This window comes from Myripristis murdjan, chromosome 24 (genome assembly GCF_902150065.1).
Source record: "Myripristis murdjan chromosome 24, fMyrMur1.1, whole genome shotgun sequence".
Taxonomy (NCBI): domain Eukaryota; kingdom Metazoa; phylum Chordata; class Actinopteri; order Holocentriformes; family Holocentridae; genus Myripristis; species Myripristis murdjan.
In genome coordinates, this window is record NC_044003.1 from 3,339,816 (window position 1) to 3,362,315 (window position 22,500).

Below are 22,500 nucleotides of genomic sequence, written 5' to 3' on the forward strand. Positions count from 1 at the left end.
CTCAGAGCGACTGGCGGCTCTTCTTTTAAAAACAGGAGAAAAAAGGCAACGAGTAACTCAACAAGAAATAACCTGAGAATGCAAGCAGGGAAAATATTAAGTTAGAAAAAGGTTACAAGAAAATGACCTGGAAATCAGCGAAAGAAAGAAAGAAAGAAAGAAAGAAAGAAAGAAAGAAAGAAATGAGAAAGAAAGTAAGAAAGTGAACTGAAAATTGAAAAGAAAAAAGAGCGAGAGACAGAGAGAGAGAACTATTGGAGAGTTATCACAGAACTAGGGAAAAAAAATATCAAAAAAAAATATTTATATCTAATATGATTATATTTAAAATTATGTTACAGGGGATAAAATCCTTCGCAATTTTGTTCTGAGAAAAAAAAAATCCCCAAACATGAATGCAAACTTGGTGACAAATAAAATGCAAGAAATTACCAGGAAAAAAACAACAACAATAACCTAGAAAATGAGCAGAAACGTTACGTTATAATTAGCAACATTTAAAAGAGACTTTGTAAGTATAATATCAATAATATAAATATGAAATATAATTATTATCATATTCACAGTCAGATCAGACTTTTTTTCCTGACCGTGTGTGAGTGTGTGTGTGTGTGTGTGTGTGTGTGTGTGTGTGTGTGTGTGTGTGTGTGTGTGTGTGTGTGTGTGTGTGTGAGGACTCACAGGGAAGTTGCTGCGGGGCTTGGGTGTGGGAGGAGCCGGGGTCTGAGGTGATTTGGGCTGCGGCAGAGGTTTACCTGCAGACCAAACACAAAACATCACAGCTGCACCTGAACGCCTCACCTGAGCTCCTTTCAACAAGAGTACAGTCTAATCTAATCTAATCTAATCTAATCTAATATAATGCAGTCAAATCTAATCTAATATAATATAATGCAGTCAAATCTAATCTAATATAATATAATGCAGTCAAATCTAATCTAATCTAATCCAATCAAATCTAATGCAATCTAATCTATTCTAATCTAATCTAGCCTAATGTTAATGTAATGTAATGTAATCTAGTTTTAATGTAATCTGACCTAATTATATCTAATCTAATCTAATCTAATCTAATATAGCCTAACTGAATATAGTCTAATCTAATCAAATCTAGTCTAATCTAATGTAATTTAATATAGTCAAGCAGCACAGACTGAAGTGAGTAAAAATGATCTGTTAGACAGGTGTGTGTGTGTGTGTGTGTGTGTGTGTGTGTGTGTGTGTGTGTGTGTGTGTGTGTGTGTGTGTACCTGCTCTGTCAATAGATCCAGTCCTGGCAGCCGGTCTCTTTGGAGGGTTACCATGTGACCTGCAGTCAGAGCAGATCAATCAGCTCCTTCAGCCAATCACATCCAATCAATCAGATCAATTAAGTGAAAACAGCACAGTCTTAACGAGTCTTAACGAGTCTTAACGAGTTCTTTAATCTGATACTGAATCAATGAAGTCTGTGCAGCCACATCCAGTTTAACCAGGATCAACTGTTCCCAGTGACAGGGCACCAGTGTTCCCAGTGTTCCCAGTGACAGTGCACCAGTGTTCCCAGTGTTCCCAGTGACAGGGCACCAGTGTTCCCAGTGTTCCCAGTGTTCCCAGTGACAGGGCACCAGTGTTCCCAGTGTTCCCAGTGACAGTGCACCAGTGTTCCCAGTGTTCCCAGTGACAGTGCACCAGTGTTCCCAGTGTTCCCAGTGTTCCCAGTGACAGGGCACCAGTGTTCCCAGTGTTCCCAGTGACAGTGCACCAGTGTTCCCAGTGACAGTGCACCAGTGTTCCCAGTGTTCCCAGTGACAGTGTTCCCAGTGTTCCCAGTGTTCCCAGTGACAGGGCACCAGTGTTCCCAGTGTTCCCAGTGACAGTGTTCCCAGTGTTCCCAGTGACAGTGCACCAGTGTTCCCAGTGTTCCCAGTGTTCCCAGTGACAGTGCACCAGTGTTCCCAGTGTTCCCAGTGTTCCCAGTGTTCCCAGTGACAGTGCACCAGTGTTCCCAGTGTTCCCAGTGACAGTGCACCAGTGTTCCCAGTGTTCCCAGTGTTCCCAGTGTTCCCAGTGACAGTGCACCAGTGTTCCCAGTGTTCCCAGTGACAGTGCACCAGTGTTCCCAGTGTTCCCAGTGTTCCCAGTGTTCCCAGTGACAGTGCACCAGTGTTCCCAGTGTTCCCAGTGACAGTGCACCAGTGTTCCCAGTGTTCCCAGTGTTCCCAGTGACAGTGCACCAGTGTAACCAGTACGTACCCGCTGGGTGACTTGGGTGGCGGTCGTCGGCTGGGCTGGTGGCTGGGCACCGGCGGGGGGACGGGAGAAGGTTTAAAGTGCTGCGCCGGGACCGGAGGAATCGGGGGCAGCGGGGGGAGGGGCGGGGCGGGCGGGGTGGGCGGGATGGGCGGGGCCGACGGGTGCAGCGGGACCGGGGGGGCGGACGGGGCCAGTCCCGGCGGGGGGGGCAGAGGAGGGAGCGGCGTGTTCCTGGACTGCAGCATGCTGGTCCTCCTGCTGACGGGAGGAGGGGGAGGAGCTGCTGGGAGAACTGGGAGACACACACACACACACACACACACACACACACACGTCTGCCATGTCACTGTGGAGCAGCGTTACAGATATCACACTGTTATAGATGAGGCGTTGCAGCTTTTCCCTTCATTTTCTAATAATTTGCTACATTTTGTAATAAAAACCTTGAATGCAAAACATAATATGTTTCCCCACATTTTGTGATAATTAAATATATTACAGTTTATGTTACAGTTTTTTTTTTAAACTGTGGGTGTTATTTCAAAATAAGACAAAAATGTGAGTTATTACAAAATGTGGCATTAGTACATAATGTGTGTCTATTGCTCTCATATGACCGGTGTGTAGCTCCTGTGACCTTTGACCTTTCAATTCCTGGCTGCTGATTGGCTGATTTCAGCCGCCGGTCTCGTTACGCATCAAAAACACGACAGGAGGTGGCGCTCACCGTACATGGAGCTGTTCCTCTCCGGGGTGTGAGGGTTCGGCGGGTCGGACGACGACCGCTGCCGACCCACCGTCTCCATGGCAACGGGCTTGGAGTGTCCCGGCCCTGTGAGGAGACAGTCACACTGCTCTCCATCAGCTGTGGTTGTCACGGTAACTGCACCCCCACCACCACCACCACCTCTGCATGTTCATACTCAAGTTTACAAAACACTTTAACATAATAATAATAAATAATACATCAAATCAAATAATAAATCAAACAAACTCCAGCTGTGTAAATGTGAAAGCTTCAGGCGTGTCAGTGACAGATCTGACATCATGAAGGCGTTCCATCTTTAACACGCACAATAACATATATCTTATTGTGTTCATCCCCTCCTTTTTATGGTCAACAAAAATCATTTTTTGTACCAAACAGCTCAGTTTAGAGTCAGAGATCAATATTTTAATTTAAATTTTTTCCTAAGTTGTAAAGCTGGAGAGCCGTGCTCCATGAAAACACGTTGTGGCTGCTGAAATGATAAATGCACCAGTTCAGTGCTTGAGACAAATCGTTAAAATTTAATTTATTCAAGCATAACGTAAATTAATTAATTAATTACTTAAAAAAATTCTAAATCTCAGATTTATCCAAGTAGCCACAAGATGAAATTTTAGAGTATAGTGTGTAAAAACTGCTGAATAAGCAGCTGCCTCATTAAAGCTGAGCTCCTCTCAGCCTCTGACCTTTAGCGGGGACTCGGGGGGGCAGCGGGGGGTTGGCGGGCGGCGGCGGGCCGAGGTCCAGCATGGTGCCGTACGTCTCGTTGCTGATCATCATGCTGGGGACCTGAGGCCGCTGCTTGTCCCGGGCCAGGCAGGCGGCGTCCCGGGCCAGCGAGGCCATGTGGGGCTGCATGGGGCCGCTGCCCGGCACGAAGCAGCTGACCGGACGCTCGTCCCGCCGGTGGGGGATGGGCTGGGGGCGGAGCACACACAGACATGTGTTATACATCATAACCAGGGCAGGAACAGGAAAAGGAAAAGGAAAAAAATACTGATGAATCCAAAAGATTCACCAGTACGGCTGACAGTCACTGAAAGCAGCTTTAATGATATTTATTATTTCTGCTAAAAAACTCATTTATTATGTGATACAATAAAAAATCTTGTACCTGCACCCAGCCCAGTTTGAATCTGAGCCTTTTCTCTGCCAAAGGCCAAAAACTCCTTTCCGTTTGCAGAAATTATGAAATGATTCAGAGACGTAGATGCAGCCGGACCGGGAAAGAAGTCCTTGCTGATTTTTATGTTTTTCCCAGGAGGAAAAAAAAAAGCGGCTCACCTTGTCCTCCATCTCGTCCTCGCTCTCATCCAGGTCCTCATTTCGGAGCCGCCACTCGTACTCGACATGAACGTGGACGTTAAACTTCCCGGTCTGGGCCTGAGTCAGCTGGAGCCACACACACCACACACACACACAACAACATGAGTGCAGATATCAGTAAAACACACGGGTGGAAAATGTGCATCAGGAGTGTGTGCAGTGAACAGATTCAGCTACAGTTAACTCACAATGTGCACCATTATTTTATAACTTATAACTTATTATAAGTTTGGCTCTCGGGTTTTCAAACTTTTCCACGTTCTGGACCCCCGAGTCGACCCTCATGAGGCCCTTAGTAACAAAAATACATTCTGATTTATGTTCATTATGGACTTGTTTGAGTGTTTAATGTTAAAGGATCTCTCATAAATGTCTTGTGAATTAACCCACTGACTGACACTTGGGGAAGCAAATAAATAAAATGTATTAACTCGTGTTTCAGTGCTCTGTAAGGTGTCCAGAGCTTTTAAATCACACCGAGGGACTGCTCCTCATTTTGCTGAGGACCCCCTGAAAGACCCTCAAGGACCCATGGACAGGCCCCGGACCCCACTTTGAAAATCGAGGGTTTCAGTTTAGTTTAGCCTCGTTTGGTTTAGTTCACTTCATATTAATGTATTTAACAGTGGCGGATACAGAACATGGCTAATGGGTGGGCCTAAAAAATTCTGGATGGGCCTGTTATTTCATTTTGTTTATTTTTTAGATAGACATGTATAAAATGATATGATGAAAGAAAAAAAAAACCTCTCGGTAAACGAGCCGAGAGGTTGTAAACGAGCATAAAATAAACGTTGGAAAAAGGACATTAAAACATTTATTTATTTAGTTAGTCATTTTTTGGTCTTGAATCTGCTAGGGTGGGCAAGCTGTCAATCTGGGTGGGCCTACGCCCATCCAGGCCCACCCGTAGATCCGCCTCAGGTATTTAATATGAAGCTCAGTTAGTTTAGCTTCAGCTGACAGTGTGTGTGTGTGTGTGTGTGTGTGTGTGCGTGTGTGTGTGTGTGTGTGGACGTCGTACCAGCTCCTCACACTGCGAGTGGCGGAGCCGCTTGGAGATGTCCAGCGCCGTCTCTCCTGCCTCGTTGGCTGTGGAGACAAAAACACTTTTAATCTACGAGACGTTCAGGTGTTGGAAAAAAAAAACTGACAATCAGCCACTGAGGAGACGACAGAGAGGCAGACACTAATTTTAAGTGTTTCTCTCTGCAGTGACCCTCGTACACAGTCGTAAGCAGCAGCAGTAGTATTGTTATTGTTATTATTATTATTATTATTGTTATTAGTATGACTGTAGTGATGATAGTGGAGCAGAGGACGTACTGGTGGCGACGGAGGCCTTTCCTCTGAGCAGCAGCTTCAGACACTCGCTGTTGTCCGTCAGGCAGCAGTAGTGCAGCGCTGTGCTGCCTCTGGCCGTCTGCTTGTCCAGGTTCCCACTGACACACACACACACACACACACACACACACACACACACACACACAAAGGTCAACCACCTCATATCAAAAGCTCTTTCATCATCAGTATAATGCTGTCACTTCAAAAAAAAAACCTGCAGTGTGTGTAGTAGCCTGTGCATGTGTGTGTGTGTGTGTTTGTGTGTGTGTGTGTGTGTGTGTGTGCTGATGTGTGTGTGTGGTGGAGGTCTCTGTCCCGTTGCGTAGTGTGAACGGGGTTCTACCTGTTCTGGGCCAGGAAGTCGACGATGTGCAGCGAGTTTCGGTCGACCATGCGGACGGCCAGGTGGAGCGCCGTCTCCCCGGGCTCCTGAATGCAGCACGCACACACACACACACACACACACACACATTTTTCGGTTTTCCATACCATCACACAAGTTTAAAGATTCACTGTAAAAACAAACCTCGATGTTCCAACAAGGTAAAAACAATCCACCAGTGGGATGAGATAATCCCACCTGTTTCCAGCGCCAATCAACGTGTTTCCAGAATTTTCCTGAATCAAGAGTCATTTTCTTGATCCCAGTGGCTGATCTGCCTCATTCTGCCTCGTTTCAACACGTTTACACTTCATGTTCCCAGAATAAAAATAAGGAAACAAGTGAAACTGCACTGGAAACAAGCGGGGGATTATCTCAGATTATCTCAGATTATCTCATCTCACTGGCAGATTTTTAAACTTGTTAAAATGGGGATTTGTGTTTGAACAGCAGTGCAGCTTTTTTGTATGAAGGAGCCCACAGATGATAGTCTGGAGCCAGTGTCTGTTTTCCTTTGCTTTATTATAAACTAGTCGTTTTGTGATGTTTTGCGTTATTTTGAACAAGAATTGCCAAATATTCAGTGTTTTCCTCCAAAATGTTCCTCCTGTCTGTCTGAAACAGCGTTCAGAGCCTCATGGGGCGGTGAAACACGCCTGACAGCAGACTGATGAACGGATTTTAGTGTTTTCAGTTTTTAGGGTAAAAAGCTGCGTCCTGTCAGGGAGGAGAATCAGCAGGCGGTCAGTTTCAGGCTGAAACATCGGCCCGGCTCTCAGCACAGGGAGTCGAGTCCTACGTGTTCGTTGGGTTGCGGGATGGCCTCGGTGAGCTCCACCCCCTCGGCGTACACCTGGATGAGTGACAGGATGTCTCTGGTCCTGACGGCCTCGTACAGGACCTGCAGCCGGGACGCCGCGTCGCTGCACCGCCGCTCGGCGAAGCGCTTCTCCGTGTACTTGGCCGTGATGTAGTCCTTCCTGGTCTGCCTGAAAGCCAGAGGAGAGGCGGAGGCCGCCGGTCACACGGGCGGAGAAAGACCTGCTTTCTGTGGCGTAACAGAGACCAAACAACTCAGCAGGACACGTCCCGCATGTCTGCAGGAAATTAGGAACATAACCTGGAAAATTGCTAAAAAATAAAAAATAAATAAAACAAGACCTGAAAAGAATCATTGAAAAAAGGAGAGAAAAGTATTATTAAATTATTACAAAAATATGGAAAATGTCCGGAAAATTATGTTAGAATTATTTTACTTTTTTTTTTTTTTTTTTTTTTTTTTAATTTTTTAACTTTTAACTTTTTTCCTCTTTTGCTTGCTTAATTTCCAGATGTTTCTTTTTTTTTTTTTTCTTTTCTTTGTTCATTTATAATTTTTGGGTCATTTCTTGTTAAATTGCTCATTGTCTTTATCCCATGTTTTTGAAAGAAAATTAGCTAAGACAGAAAAAAAAGACTTGAAAATTTAAATAAAATTTTAAAAAATGGGGAAAATGTCCAGAAAGATATATTTGTAATTCTTTTAATTATATTTATATATTTTGGCGAATTTTCAGGATTTCTTTTAATTTTCAGGACTTTTTTTTCTCTTTTGGTTATTTAATTTCTGGTCGTTTCCTTATTTATTGATTTATTTATTGGGACTTTTCATTTTTCTGTGCTAATTTGCTTTGTTTTGTCTGTCCGCTGTGGGACGCTGTGTGAGCCGTGTCCTGGCTGGAGGTGTGTGGCCGGCGCTCACATGTCGCTGGACGGGTTCGGTTTGGTCGCTCCGTGTCCCGACAGATCCGCCTCCATGATCTCGTTGAAGTTGGCGTTTCCCACGTTCTTGGCCAGCTGGAAAACACAACACGCCACGTCAGCTCATGAGTCTGTTTCACTCTCCAGAAACAGAAAATGAAGGGGGAAAAAAATGAAAGAAAATGAACATAAACATAAACATTCATCTCATGAAAAATGTCTTGATAAACGTTTTAATACTAAAACTACGACTTAAAACAAAGTAAAACTGAATGATAAAAAAGTACACATAAATATATAGGCTACATGAACCGAGATAAAAATTAAAATGCAAGTCTGTGATGCCTGGTCCAATATTAACTGGAATGCTGATCCTGCTGATACTGATATTTTTAATTTTATTGTCATTTGTTCTTCTTAAATCTTTTTTTATTATTAAAATATATAAATATATCAATTTTACAACAATTTTACACTGATTGCAAAAAACCCGAGATTAAATAGCCTAATTAAATTCTCAGTCTGAATACAACAACTATACATTTACATGTTTAATGTAAATGTATAGTATAATGTCACATTGCATTATTAATGTGATGTATTACAATAATATTTGTCTTTTTAAATATATAACAGAATAAAGTGAGTGCTCTGAAAGCTGAAACAGAAACTAACACAGTCTAACAGCCAATCAGGATAAAACGTCCACACAGACGCCGTAATGAGAGTTTGTCCCACCAGCAGCTCGGAGGTTCCCAGGACGTCCAGGTCCAGACTCTGGATGCGGGAGTAGTGCACGCCCATCTCCCGGTGGATCCCTGAGCACTCGATGCAGATCAGGACCCCGAGGTTGGTGGACAGCCAGGTGGGACCTGCCGGGACGGGACAGCCAGGAGTTTACACCGTTATTATCATCATACTTCACCAGAGCTAAACTAAAACTAAAACTAGGTGTGAACTAAGCATCTTAGCTGACTGCAATTACAATTTAGAAAACTAAATGAAATGATATGAAGTGGTGGATATAAACTGAACTCAGAGTGTGTGTGCAATGTGTTCAGTGCTGCTGCTGGTCAGTGTGTGTGTGTGTGTGTGTGTGTGTGTGTGTGATGGTTATTGAGACTGGGACGTGGACATGACTGGGAGTCTCTGCCTTCACAAAGTCAAGAGCTAATCTGACAAACAGCAGCCAGATTAGAATAAAACCACTGACTCCCACTGACACTGACAGCAACAACAACTCAACTCCAACTCAACATTTTCACACAACAACCACTCAGCTGGGACCAGAGAACCCAGTCTGGAGACTGGACTGGACTGTCAGGTGACCGGGGTCAAACCCAAGCTGCTTTTCAGTAGCTAACGTTAGCCAGCTAATATTAGTAAACCTTCACTAATATTCACTACTTGTATTGCACAAGAGTCAGTTTGTGTTGAACATTAAGCTGCTAACATCACTGTTTTCATAACCATAAACCAAAACCTCCACCAGGTGAGTTCACTGATCACCTCACCTTCAGGCAGAGGGGAGGAGCTAACCAGTGACTCACCTGGTGGAAAAACCTGCAGCCTCTAGACTCACTCTGACACACGGTTCCCCTTCCCCTGCCCTAAACCCAGACCTTAACAGAAACGTTTCCCTTAAGCGAGTGTGTTCAGCTGGCTCGCTCGCTGAACCTAAAGCAGGCTTGAACGATATATCCTGATCATACCGTCATCTAGACATGAACATGCAAGATATTAATATCTCAAAAGGCAACAATATGGATGATTTTAGGGTTAGGGTTAGCCTGAGACACTGATTGGTCTGTTTTGATCAATAAAAACAAAAAAATAAAATAAATCCAGTTGGTGTTATTACGCTGTTTTTGAAGAGGGCTCAGTTTCCTCTGTTATTACACTAAAAATCCTGCTGAAGCGCTGCGTCCAAGCAGAGGGGTCAGCAAGATGTTTGATTAGATTTTTTTTTAAATGCAGTCCGAGACAGCGATCGGTCGGTTCTGATCAATAAAATATTTGGTCAAGTAACTGCATTTTCTACAGTTGATATTATTATGCCTTTTTGTGTGGAAGAATGCTTAATTTTAACTGTTGCTGCACTTAAAATTTGAATATCGTATATCGTATCGCTATCGAGATATTCAGCATAAATACCGAGGTATGAAATTTTGTCTATATCGTGCAGCCCTGCAACTCAACGTGCTGAACTGAACGTGTTGTTATTTAATAATAATAACAATATTGATAATAATAATAATGAACGACGTCACTGCATCAGAGTTCATGCTGAGTTCTTCTGCAGATGTTGAGGAAGTGAAGCTGTGGAGGAGAACCACCACACATCTGGACGTCTGAAGCAGCCGAGGAACGTCTCGTTACGTTTTGATTGCGGTTTCAAACTGTTCCTGGGTTCTAAGCGGATCGCTGCCGAGATTCTGGTCATGGTAACAGGGATTAACGGCGGCGGCACTGACCGGGCGCTCCGCAGTCGCAGCAGACGTCGTTGCCGCTCATCCTCTTCACCTCGGCCACGATGGCCTTGGTCAGCTCCTGCACGATGTTGTTCTCGCCCTCGTCCTGGTCGCCTTTGAAGGCCTTGTTCAGCGCCTCCTCCTTACTGTTCTGCAGCACCGAGATCCAGCTGCAAGAACCACAGCATCCCAGATTACAGACCAGATTACAGCAAATTACACAACAGGACACCACGTTAGATTAGGTTAGATGACATAACATTATATTACATTACCTCAGATTACATTAGATGAAGATATATTAGATTAGATTAGATTAGATTAGATCACATTAGACTACATGAGATTAGATGAGATTAGAAATTACATGAAACTAGACTACATTAGATGATATTTGATTAGATAACATTGGATTAGACAAAGACATATTAAATTAGATTAAGACTATGGTGGATGATTTTAGGTTTTATGAAGACAGAATATATTAGACTAGATTGTGTTAGATTGGATTAGATGAGATTACATTCGACAACATTAGAAATGATGTTGAAATGATACGTACATCTGACACTCAGCTTCGTCCTCGGCTTGGAAGTGATATGTTCTGTCGTCTGCGGAGAAAAAACGCAGATTTTACTGTCAGCATCACGTTTAGCAAAATATCAACCAGCTGACGAGGTTTCAACGACAGCCTCTGGTCACAATAAATAAAACAAAAGATAATCAAAAGCACAATTTTCATCAAAAATTTATTGAAATTTATTGACTTAATTAATAAGATGAAATTAACTAGATTTTAATTTACTCAATTAATGTACTCGATCAATTTAAATTAATTAATTTATTATAATTGAATTTTTTATTTAAAAGTTAAATTAATTAATCATCACAATTTTATCTTCTAAAACTGAAATTTCATCCAAATATTTTTTTAATTAATTAATTAAAATTAATTAGATTGAATTAATTCAATTTAAATTTGAAGTTAAATAACTGCAATGAATTTAAATAAATAATAATTCACTATTAATTAATTTAATTACATTTGATTTAAATAAATTTATCAGCACAATGTTATAATCCAGCAGCGTGGCAGTGGAACAGGGTCACACATGAGCAATTTTTGCTGTTGGCAGAAAGAAAACTGCATCTGCATGTTTTTTATTATGAATGAAGAGGAAAATGTTTCCTGTCCCATTGAAAGGTGTGTGTATTACTGATTATACCTGAAGGCTTTAACAGGTGTTCAGCAGCTGAAGGCCTGTTGAAACTCACTCAGTCCATTTAGGGCTGTTTTTCTATGTTCACACAGATTTGCCTGTGACATGCACAGCTTGATACTGAACCAGAAGCAGTGAGGGACATTAACAGCGTCAGGACAGCGTGTTCGCCGCTGGTCAAGCCAGCGAGATGCGGCTGCAGCTTACGTGAGAACAGATCAAAGCTCTTTTTCTCGTCGGGGTTTCTCTTCACCTGGCAGGTGAGCAGGTTGAGCTTGGCTGGAGGCCGGTTAGCCTGGGAGAGAGGAACAGAGCGCCGTCACTCAGAATGAAACTCAGACTGAAACTCTTGATGGAAACAGAGGCAGTAACATGTCCGCAGGCAGCCCATGAAGTGGTGTAGTGAGTGAAACCATGTAGGAGAAATGAATGTTAATTTTGAAATAAGAAAAAAATGAGGATGTCATTTCAGTTTTGTTGATCTTGTGGACTGTAAGAAACCTGCTCGCCACCGTGAAATTCAAACTGCTCTAAGCGATTTCAGGACAATCCAAACTAACCTGTGCTTTATGGAGACTTCTGTACCTCTTCTTATATAAACCAATGGGCTCTGTGCTTGGCAGAGTTCTGCATATTTCTGATCAAATCTCAGCGGGCACAACAACTTCTGCTAATCCCCACTATCTGTGGAAAACCAGGTAACTGACTATCGTAGCCAGTAATGTTGTATAACGTATGAGCTGAGGTGGTTCAGGCATCTGGTGACCTCCTGGTGAAGGTGCTCCTCCCGGTGGAGGTGCTCCCCCTGGTGGAGGTGCTCCTCCCGGTGGAGGTGTTTCAGGCACGACCAACTGAGAAGAGACCCTGGAGCAGACCCAGGACACACTGAGGGGATTATGTAATCTGGCTGGCTTGGGAACGCCGTGGGATCCCCCAGGAGGAGCTGGTGGATGTGGCCCAGGAAAGGACCATAAGGACTGACCTCAACCTGCTGCCACTGCGACCCGCTCCCAGATAAGCAGCGGAAAATGAAGATGAAGATGATGAAGAAGACCTGATTGAGCCTTCAACTCCAGCTGGGTGCCGGCTTCTGAAAAATGGCGCCCGGTGAGTCCCGGTGCTTTTCCAGTGGAACAACAAACAGCATACCACCGCCCAGGCCCAGAGTTTGGCAGAAGAGCAATTGGCCAAATGCAGACATCCAAACAATGCTGCACCTATGGATGTGGACCTCCATGGTCAGGACTACCGTGCTAGCCCCGGGTCTCCTGCACTTGACCCACCATGAACTACAACGCAGATCCAGGTTCAGAGATAGAGAGGTTGAGGAAACAAATGGAAGAAACGGCTATAAGAACAAATTCGGCGTGGACAGATTTGCTGCCTCTGATGATGATATAAGGTTCAGATCAATGGGCCGGCCCAGTTTGCTGTTTGTCACCTCTTTTCTCTTTTTGTTGTTAAACTCTGGCCTGAAATGTAGCTCCGCCCACTCCCCGGCAACAATATAAAACTGGATTTCTCCCCCCTCCCGGTTCACCCTCTGACCTCCTCAGCTTCATTCAAAGCGTCTCAGAAATGTCACTTTCTGCAGGTAAACATTCAGATTTCAGATGGGTTGTGCGAGCAGTCAGCACTGCAGCCACAGAGTAAGGTCATTGAAAGCAGCGTCACCTTGTAGCTGAAAGTCTGCAGCTCCACCACATTTTTAAACTGGAACTCAGAGACAAAATAATCCAAGCAATCCAACAGGAGCCCCTCATTTCCATTCCAAAAAACACATTTTTTTTTCTTAACTTTCAGTTTCGTACCAGTGAGCCACCATGAACCAGGAAGCAGGACTGACTCTGTTTGTTTGCAGACAGAGTTTGAGCACTCAACGCCCTCTAGTGGTCAGAAATCGCTTACTGCAGCTTTCAAATGAGAGGTTTCTTTCTATGAGATATAAATCGATTTTTTATCCAAAGTGCAGCCACTGAAGATGGTCATAGTACCGCATCTTCCAACTTTTGTACTTTGGAACAAAACTGACTTAAACCTCATATCAGAAACCTCTCATCCTCTTTCCCTGATAGCCTGCAGGTTTATCACTTATAACTTGTATTAGTTGGGACATGTGAACCTAAAACACTGAGCATCTGCATCAAGTGAAGTGAGGTGAGTTTCACTGTGCAGTAATTTAATTTAATCCCAGTGAAAGGCATGCCTGGCGGTGTTAGAGCCACGCTCCACATCACAGTCAGGGTTCCTGGACGTTCCTGCAAGTCAAATTCCATCACTGAAGCGCAATTTATGACCAAATATATCAGTATCTATACTGAAACTGCAAAATTTTACATTTCATTAGCCACATTGGTTGAATCTCTTCATCGCCTCCACCTTATTTTAATGAGCTCATTGCAGAGGATTTCTAGATAATGAAGTCCTTCAAACTTTTAAAAGTTCGAATGATTACCTCTTGTTGCCACTTGGGGGTGCAGTGCCAGAATGTGAAACTAGCTGGTGGAGCTTTAAAATCCAAACCTGACCTCTGGTGTAGTGTGTGTGGTGTGTGTGGTGTGTGCTGCTAAAATCTGCTCAGTAGCTGCTCTGTGCTCCTCTGCTGATCCACAACACTGGATTTGTATCTCTCCATTCACTTTGAACCCCATATTTTGCTTGTCATCCGTTGTTAGGTTACATTTACCACCTGAAATAGCCTACGTGTTGCTTTCAGTGTCTTTTACCTAATTTTACACTAAAATAACGCCAACGTGACCAAACTAGTGATGGGTCATTCGCGAATGAGTCGATTCTTTTGAACGGCTCTTTGAAATGAACGACTGAACCGGCTCTTTGAAATGAACGAGCCAGGTCCCAATTTCTTTGTTTTTTGCTTTAATTCACTCTGTAGAAGAAGTCATAAAGCATGGGACTGCAGTATTATTTCAGAGCTGCTTTTTTTTATTTTTATTTTTTTTTTTTACACTTTATTTTATTGCTTACAGAAAGTAAGCTAAGTCAAGGAGCTGATCTCCTGTTTTGGTCAAAGCAGCTCAGGTGTACAACATTAGTATTATTATTGTGAGTTTTCAATCCAAAATGTTCTTAAAATTTGCACTGATATTGTTCTATTCTAATATTTGAAGTTGAAATCTTGTTTAGTTTTATAAAAGTATTGGATAGTGTTACATATCATTGTTTTCTCATTTGATGCGCGTTATCATGAATTTCTAAAGAAAGACTAAAATTTGCACTACATATTGCAAGGCTCGTTCTTGTTCTATTTTGCACTAAAAGTAAAAGCTGTTTTACATGGGAATTCATTGTATTCTGCTTAGCTTTTTTTAGGTAAGGGTAAATCCAAAATAGTGATCTTACTGTCAAAGCAGAGGGATGTGGCGCCACGCCACCCTGTGGAATGTTTACAAATGTCCACACAGACCATTGCCAAATGAAATTATCATTATTTCAGGATAATTCAAACTCAGATATCCCACCAATAGAATATGGGATGTCTAAGTTTGAATGATTCTGATCAAAATATTAACCCACACCTTCTTAGCATCCAGTATAGTCTGATACCACCCTGTTAGTCTCATGTGGAATGTTTAGGTCTTAATGGGTTAAAAATAAATAAATATGAAAATGAGCCAGTCTTTTGAACGGCTCTTTGAAAGGAGCGGATCCTCAAGATCCGGCTCCCTTCAAAGAGCCATAAATCCCATCTCTAGACCAAACCCAACCCGAACCTGAACATAGTTTCTAAATTTTTGTCCAAATCCGGTCAGGACCCATCGGTATCCCCACCCTAATGTGGACTCTCTAATGTGAACTACACAACACACACACACACACTACACCAGAGGACGGTTTGGCTTGAAGACCTCGTTGCTTGAAGAACTGAAAGATTACAAACCAATGTCCCGGAAACACTCTGTAAACACATTTCTCCTCACTTTTCCAAGCCTGGAAAATTCCTCTGCAGCTATTTTCCATCGCTACAGGAACCCTGCTGAACGGAGCACATGTGTGTTCTGGTCCAGTGTCATTGCATTTTTTTCTCCAATGGGCCAAGCATGCAAATGACAAAGGACCGAATGACAAAGGACCAAATGACAAAGGACCACGCCCCCACATGGATCTACAGGAGTGTCAGACACAGTGGTTTACTGAGTGTCAGAGCACAAAGTCATGAATCGGGTTTGAATTCACTCGTCCCACCCTTCTGTCTGCCATCCTTTTCCTCATGCTCTTCCTTCTCCTCCTGTTTCTCCTCCTCTGCTTCTTGTTCTGTCCTGAATGGCCGTTTGGCTCTTCTTCAAAACACTTCAAAATACAAAAAAAATAAAAATGTAAAATAAAAAATAAATGCACTTCATCCAGGTGTTTTTTTTTTTTTTTCTTCTTCTTTTGACTTTAAGCCCAATAGGAGACTTTTAGGGGACTGGCTGAAATCATGGACATGCAGACAGAAGGGAGGGGCTTCTCATGCACGAGGACCAATAGGAGAGGAGGACTGTACCGTTCCGTGGCTGATGGTCAGGAAGCCGTTCTTCACCGAGCACTTCCTCTTCTGCCACACCTTCCTCAGCCTGGACCGGAGAGAAGACACATCAACATCCGCTCTCTCAGAAACATGTCAGCATGCATCGAGGACCCAATCCTCGTCTGGGCCAATCAGCTGCAGATTAACCTGCAACTGCGGCCAATCACAGTGCAGCAATAAAATACTTCCCCAAAGGTTTTGTGAAAATCCAGCTGGTGGAGATATTGTGCGTGACGTACAGAAAAACAAACGTTAATTACAAAATATACACTGATAATAATAATAATAATAATAATAATGATGTTTGGGGCACTCACCCCTCACTTTTCTTGTAGAGCATCCCGGAGCGCTCGGTGCCGTGGGCCTTGTTGCCCTGCAGCTGGTGGAGGCTGTAGCCGGCGTTCTGCTTGGCCTGGGTGTCCTGGAACACAGCAGGACCATCAACATCAATGTTTAGAAAAAAAAAATCCTGCACTGTTGTAATTACAGAATATTCTCTGTAACGGCCAGGCTGGTCGACTACACTAGCAGCAGTTTTTGGGAGATACGCAGGGCTCTGTTTTAATGATCTGAGCTCCTGGTGAAAAACTGCAGGAAACCAAAGCCAGTAAAAGCCAGGTGTGTCACACCTTGCTGGATTGCTGTTATAATGGAGGATCTTCCAGGTAAGAAGGAAGAAAGGTGCTACCCTGAATGCTAAACTCAATGTCCTTGTGATAAAATTGACGGTACAAAGAAAAGGTAATCAAAAACAAATGCATTTATTCATTGAAAATCTGACCTGGAAGGCTCACAGATTCCTTGCAAGGCAAAAGATGGCGACATGTGTGTTGCCTTGGCAACAAGCGCCCTCACCTCTTTCTGCTCCGACTGCAGCGAAGCCTTCAGGACGTCCCGCAGCTGAGTCAGCTGCTTCCTCTCTCCATCCTGAGTCTGTTTGATCTGAGCGACAGGCAGGACAAGGACACACAAAATAAAACCTCCAATAAATCCTCCTCTCCTGATCTGTCTGGATCAGGAGACTCAGCTCGTCCTCTGTGATGGACGATGGCGTGGAGGTAAAACTCACTGAGCAATATGACTACTTTTTCAGACCAGACAGTTATTGTTATACACAACCAGGATGGGCCTCCTCTGCTGCTGCACGTGGTGAGAATGCAGCTGTGCATCATGCAGCTGCTTTACAAGCATCAGCTCAGCGACATGTTTTGTTTTGTGCAAATGTCAAACTCGTCCGATGATTTTGCCCCGCTCTAATTTCATGAGGCAGAGTTTCAGTGAGGAATGAACTCTGGCTTTAAAAACTACTAGCCAGCTTTAGATACAGAGAGTTAAGACGGTGAACTGAGATGAAACCGAAGCTTACAGCTGCAGTGGAAAATCTAACGAGCTGCAGATCACAGCCGAGGAATCAAGGTCGAGGACTGGAAGAGTTAAGAGGCATGTTTTGGTGAAATGCTCCTTTAACAACAGCTCCGACAGCATTTCTTCCCCTGTACTGTATTAACACTCTGCCTCCGCTCTGCTCTGTCTATTAAAGCAGCAGCATCACAGTTCAGGAGCTGCAGGAGCTGCAGGAGCTGCAGGAGCTGAAGGAGCTGAAGGAGCTGAAGGAGCTGAAGGAGCTGCAGGAGCTGAAGGAGCTGAAGGAGCTGAAGGAGCTGAGGGAGCTGAAGGAGCTGCGGGAGCTGCAGGAGCTGAAGGAGCTGAGGGAGCTGCAGGAGCTGAAGGAGCTGAAGGAGCTGAGGGAGCTGAAGGAGCTGAAGGAGCTGAAGGAGCTGAAGGAGCTGAGGGAGCTGCAGGAGCTGCAGGAGCTGAAGGAGCTGAAGGAGTTGAAGGAGCTGAAGGAGCTGCAGGAGCTGCAGGAGCTGAAGGAACTGAAGGAGCTGCAGGAGCTGAAGGAACTGAAGGAGCTGCAGGAGTTGAAGGAGCTGAAGGAGCTGAAGGAGCTGCAGGAGCTGAAGGAGCTGCAGGAGCTGCAGGAGCTGAAGGAACTGAAGGAGCTGCAGGAGCTGCAGGAGCTGAAGGAGCTGAAGGAGCTGCAGGAGCTGAAGGAGCTGAAAGAGCTGCAGGAGCTGAAGGAGCTGAAGGAGCTGCAGGAGCTGAAGGAGCTGAAGGAGCTGAAGGAGTGCTCCTCACTGTGCTCAGGTCTGTGGCCAGTTTCTCGACGGCCGGCTTCAGATTCTCGACGGCCTTCAGTCCGTCCTGGAAAAAACTGACCAGACACAGAGAGAGAGAGAGAGAGAGAGAGAGAGAGAGAGAGAGAGAGAGAGAGAGAGAGAGAGAGAGACAATAAATATCCAGCATTTTAGCCCAAAATGAGATTTTCCTCCACTTCAGAAACTTAAAGCTACAAACTCAACACAAAACATTCATAGAGAACTCAAGTCTTTGTTCAAAATCTAATCGACTGAACAGGACATTTATCCTGTTGAATCCAAATTATGTTTTTTACCAGATGTTTTTTCCAGAGTTTTCCAGCTGAGAAGAGATAATTCCACTTGTTTCCAATGCAAATCATTTTCTGGTGATGCATAAAGGACATTGTGTGTTGTGATCTGCTTTATTTCAACGTTTTCTCACTTGATTTAAAAAACAAGTGAAGTTACGTAACAGCGTTGGCAGATTTCACTGTTTTTTTTTTTTTGTTTTTTTTTTGTGTTGAAATGAGATTAAATGCACATGAGGCAAGATCTTAACACAACAAATAATACAAGGATTTCTGGGTAATGGAGTTTTACAAATCTAAGCAGTTACCTCCCGCTGCCACTTGGGGCCGCTAATGTGCAAAGTGCGGATTTAAAGTTAATACTCAAAACTAAAACAAATGATTTGTTGGGTGGATTTTGTCTTGCTGGATATAGCATACATACTGAAAATGACCAACGTCAGATGCGTGTTTGTTTTCTGAAATAAAAACAAACGTGTGGAAATGAGGTGAATTTTGAGTTTTGTGGCGTTCTGGGAACGAACCCGAGCGACCTACTTGCACTGAGCGTGGAAGAACTTGATGAGGTTCTGCAGGAAGTCGACTCCCTTCTTGACTTTGATCTCGTTGACTTTCAGAAGATACTGGAGAGAGAAAGAGAGAGGACAAGGTTAAAGAAATAAATAACATTCAAACAAAATAAGGGCATAAAATGAGGTGACTTGTTGTCTTTTAAATCTGAGCCTTTCGCCTCCTTTATTACTGATTTGCATATTTTGATTATTTATATGTGACATTTGATTTATTCCTTGATTTCAGCCCTTTCTATAAGACAAATCAAAAAGCTCTGAACGGATTTGCAGACTCTTGTTGGGAAGCTCTTTCATGGTCCAGCTGAAATAACTAAATAACTTTTCGGGCGTGGCAGTGGGCGGGGCTTAGCAAAAACAGGGCTGTATTTTCCGAACACGGCTACGTAACGTCACAAAACCCGACAGGGAGGCTGGACAGGGCTCCACGCAGCACCGGCCCGCTGACTGGCCGAAAAGGGGCGTGTCCTATGACACCAACATGGCCGGGAGGGGGCGTGGCTTAGCACAGACACGGCTGTAACTTCCTGCTGCAACCTCTGTAAGCTTGGCACCGTTTTTACGTTCACTTTTGCCTTTTAACTGTTTTTGGTTTTATTCTTGCACCTTGTCGTTTTTGGAAGGTGTTCTATAAATGAGGATATCATTATTATTATTATTACTATACTACTACTAATACTGTGAAACACTATTTAAATGTGCAATATCACCACTGACCATGCTGTGCAATATTTTTTTTTTCAGAATTCATACTGTATATATAACTTATTTTACTTATTTTATCTTATGTTACTTACATTTATTTATATTGAAATCTATCTTTTTATTTATTTTTTTTATTACATGCACTGAAAGGAGCTGCTCTTAATCTCATTGTACATGTGTGTATAGTGACACTAAAGGCATTCTATTCTATTCTATTCTATTATTATTAGCGGTAATAAAACTGATGAGGATCATTTTACTTTATATCGTACTTTTTAAGCTGAAACACAACAAGCTTTCCAGAGTAAACACAAAGAATCAGAAACTGCTGTAAGACATATGTACATATATATGTACATACTGCACATATATATCTGCAGCGCTGAGCCCACATAAAAACAAATGGAGGTTCAAGTGCACAACAAAAGACTTTCATAATTATAAATAAATGAACTGCAGGTTAAAGAAATAAGCTCATGAGGCAGAAGAAACTTAACGCGACATCTGGCTCAGGGGGGAAACTCAAACCCTGTTAAACATAAAGAGGTGCTGCAGATCTTATCACCGAGGGGATTTCACTGCTGTGGAGAGAAACTCCAGAGAGACGTCAGGTCAGATCTCAAGGTCAAACCACAGATCTGATCACCTGTTAGCTACAGCAGCTAACGCTAGCATGCAGCCGCTTCCAGGTGACCTCACCTCGCACATCTGCAGCTGGAAGAGCCTCCTCTCCTTCTCCATCTCCTCGGCGATCTCCCCTCCGCTGAACTCGGTGCGGATCATGCCGTGCTGCTTGGCGTGCTCCTTCTTCTCCTTCTCGATCTTCGCTCTGGACGGGAGCGGAGGTCAAAGGTCGAGTCAAAGGAGGCAAGCATGGGCTGTCACTCAAATATCAAACATGTAAAGAAACTGACAGCAGGTGTATTCACATACTGAATCTGAATTCTGGATGTTGAAGGACTTGGTTGTGTTATAAAACCCTGGACTGCCTTCATCCTGTTTATTTCATTTTATAAAAGAGAAAATAAATAAATAAAAATTCCCTCAAATTCTGAGAGTATAAAGTTGCAAATGTATGAGAAAAAACCTAAGATTTTTTTTTCTCTCATAAATTCTCAATTTTATTATCGGAAATTCAGAGTTTTTTTTTTTTTTTTCTGGGAATATTTCTTTTTTAGTGACCCTAGTACTTGTTTTTTTTTTTTTTTTTTTTTTTTAACTTTCTCCCTTCTGTTATCTGATATGTGTTTTTACTATTGGAATTTATTTATTTATGTTTCCCCACATTTTTGTGTTAACAGTATTGCTTATAGTCGTATAATATACAAAAGACAACGTTTTTTATTTGTATATTCATGTTCGGGTTAGTTTGTTACTGACACTGAAAATTTCAATGAACTTTAAGTCATAAAAAACAACGGCTTCACATATTTTCAGTATTTTCTCAGACTGAAAGCCTCGTTAGGACGGTGATATGTTTTTTTTCAGTGAGTGCGATCAACGTGACCTAAAAACAGCACGTTTCAAATGCAGTGAGGAAGTAGATGCCGTCATGGAAAACCCACAAAATCTCAATATTTGCACGTCTGTCATGAGTGTAAAGTCTGGACAGGCGTTCACTCTCTGGCCACTTACAGCAGCTAAAGCCTCGTGCGAAAAACATCAAAATTATATCAAAATGACATGGAAACCTATCAGAGAATGAGCTTTCTTTGCTTGTGTGAGAATGTTTTCTGTGAATCAGGAAAGTAAATAGGATTGGTTTTCAGATTTATTTTTTATCTTTATATGTATTTTAATTTATTTTATTGACTTACTTTATTTATTTTTTAACATTTGATTGTTTTTATTGTTGTAACTTTGAGTCTTGTTGTAACTTTTATCGCTGTCGACTGTTTTTGTTCTTTAAATCTTTTATTGTGACGCACTTCGGGCTGCGTGCCTGCATGAGAGGAGAGTTATGAATAAAGCTGAGTTGAGTTGGGATGAGATCATTTCTCTCATCACCTGCCTCCAGAGACAAGTGATAATATCTTGAATATCACAGCTGATGAGCCACCAGCGGGGACATTCTGTGTGTGTGTGTGTGTGTGTGTGTGTGTGTGTGTGTGTGTGTGTGTGTAATGCAGGTGTCTCCCAGGTGAAACCCGGCAGGAAGCAGCAGGTGACCTGCAGCCTGTGTGTTTGGACAGTCCACTTCCCTGTGCTGGTTAGACCCCTGCTCTAAGCCCTGGGAAACCCCTTGTCAGTGACGTCATGCTTCTGTCTCACTGCAGAACTGGATCACACTGGATCACACTGGATCACACCGCATACTTTTGTCCGAACCCGACCTGAGCTCCACATTTTGCTCGTGATCCATCACCAGGTCACATTTACTGCTTGAAATAGCCTACGTGTTGCCTTCAGCGTCGTCGCGTAAACTCCAGCGCAGTACAGGGAATATATTAAAAAAATCTGGCTGTGGCATGAGATAAGCCTCCACTTGTTTCCAGTGCAGTTTTACTAATTTCAGGATTTTTTTCCCTGGGAAAATAAAGTGTAAATGTGTTCAAAAAAGGCGGAATAAGGCAGGAGTTGCCCAGAACACACAGGAGTTTTTTTTTTTTATTTATTTTTATTTATTTTACGGTGGTGTTTTACTAAAGTAACCCGACCTGAACCCGAACATAATTTTCAAAGTGATGTTCCTGACAGGCTCAGGTCAGGTATCCACACTCCAGTATGTATGTATGTGCTGTCATGTGACGTCTCTCTCTGTT

At 43.0% G+C, this 22,500-nt stretch overlaps 1 protein-coding gene across 1 annotated transcript in view; it reads right to left on the reverse strand.

Annotated features, from left to right (window-relative positions):
• asap2b (ArfGAP with SH3 domain, ankyrin repeat and PH domain 2b) overlaps positions 1-22,500 on the reverse strand; it is a 43,703-nt gene that overhangs the window by 2,316 nt on the left and 18,887 nt on the right. Inside the window, 21 exon segments of the mRNA XM_030046888.1 lie at positions 682-755; positions 1,251-1,309; positions 2,236-2,527; positions 2,963-3,067; positions 3,691-3,922; positions 4,289-4,396; positions 5,355-5,422; positions 5,657-5,772; positions 6,018-6,103; positions 6,856-7,045; positions 7,798-7,892; positions 8,535-8,668; positions 10,271-10,437; positions 10,830-10,878; positions 11,695-11,782; positions 15,992-16,061; positions 16,333-16,436; positions 16,871-16,957; positions 18,155-18,230; positions 19,002-19,087; positions 20,438-20,567. Coding sequence (XP_029902748.1) covers positions 682-755; positions 1,251-1,309; positions 2,236-2,527; positions 2,963-3,067; positions 3,691-3,922; positions 4,289-4,396; positions 5,355-5,422; positions 5,657-5,772; positions 6,018-6,103; positions 6,856-7,045; positions 7,798-7,892; positions 8,535-8,668; positions 10,271-10,437; positions 10,830-10,878; positions 11,695-11,782; positions 15,992-16,061; positions 16,333-16,436; positions 16,871-16,957; positions 18,155-18,230; positions 19,002-19,087; positions 20,438-20,567 — 2,416 coding nt within the window.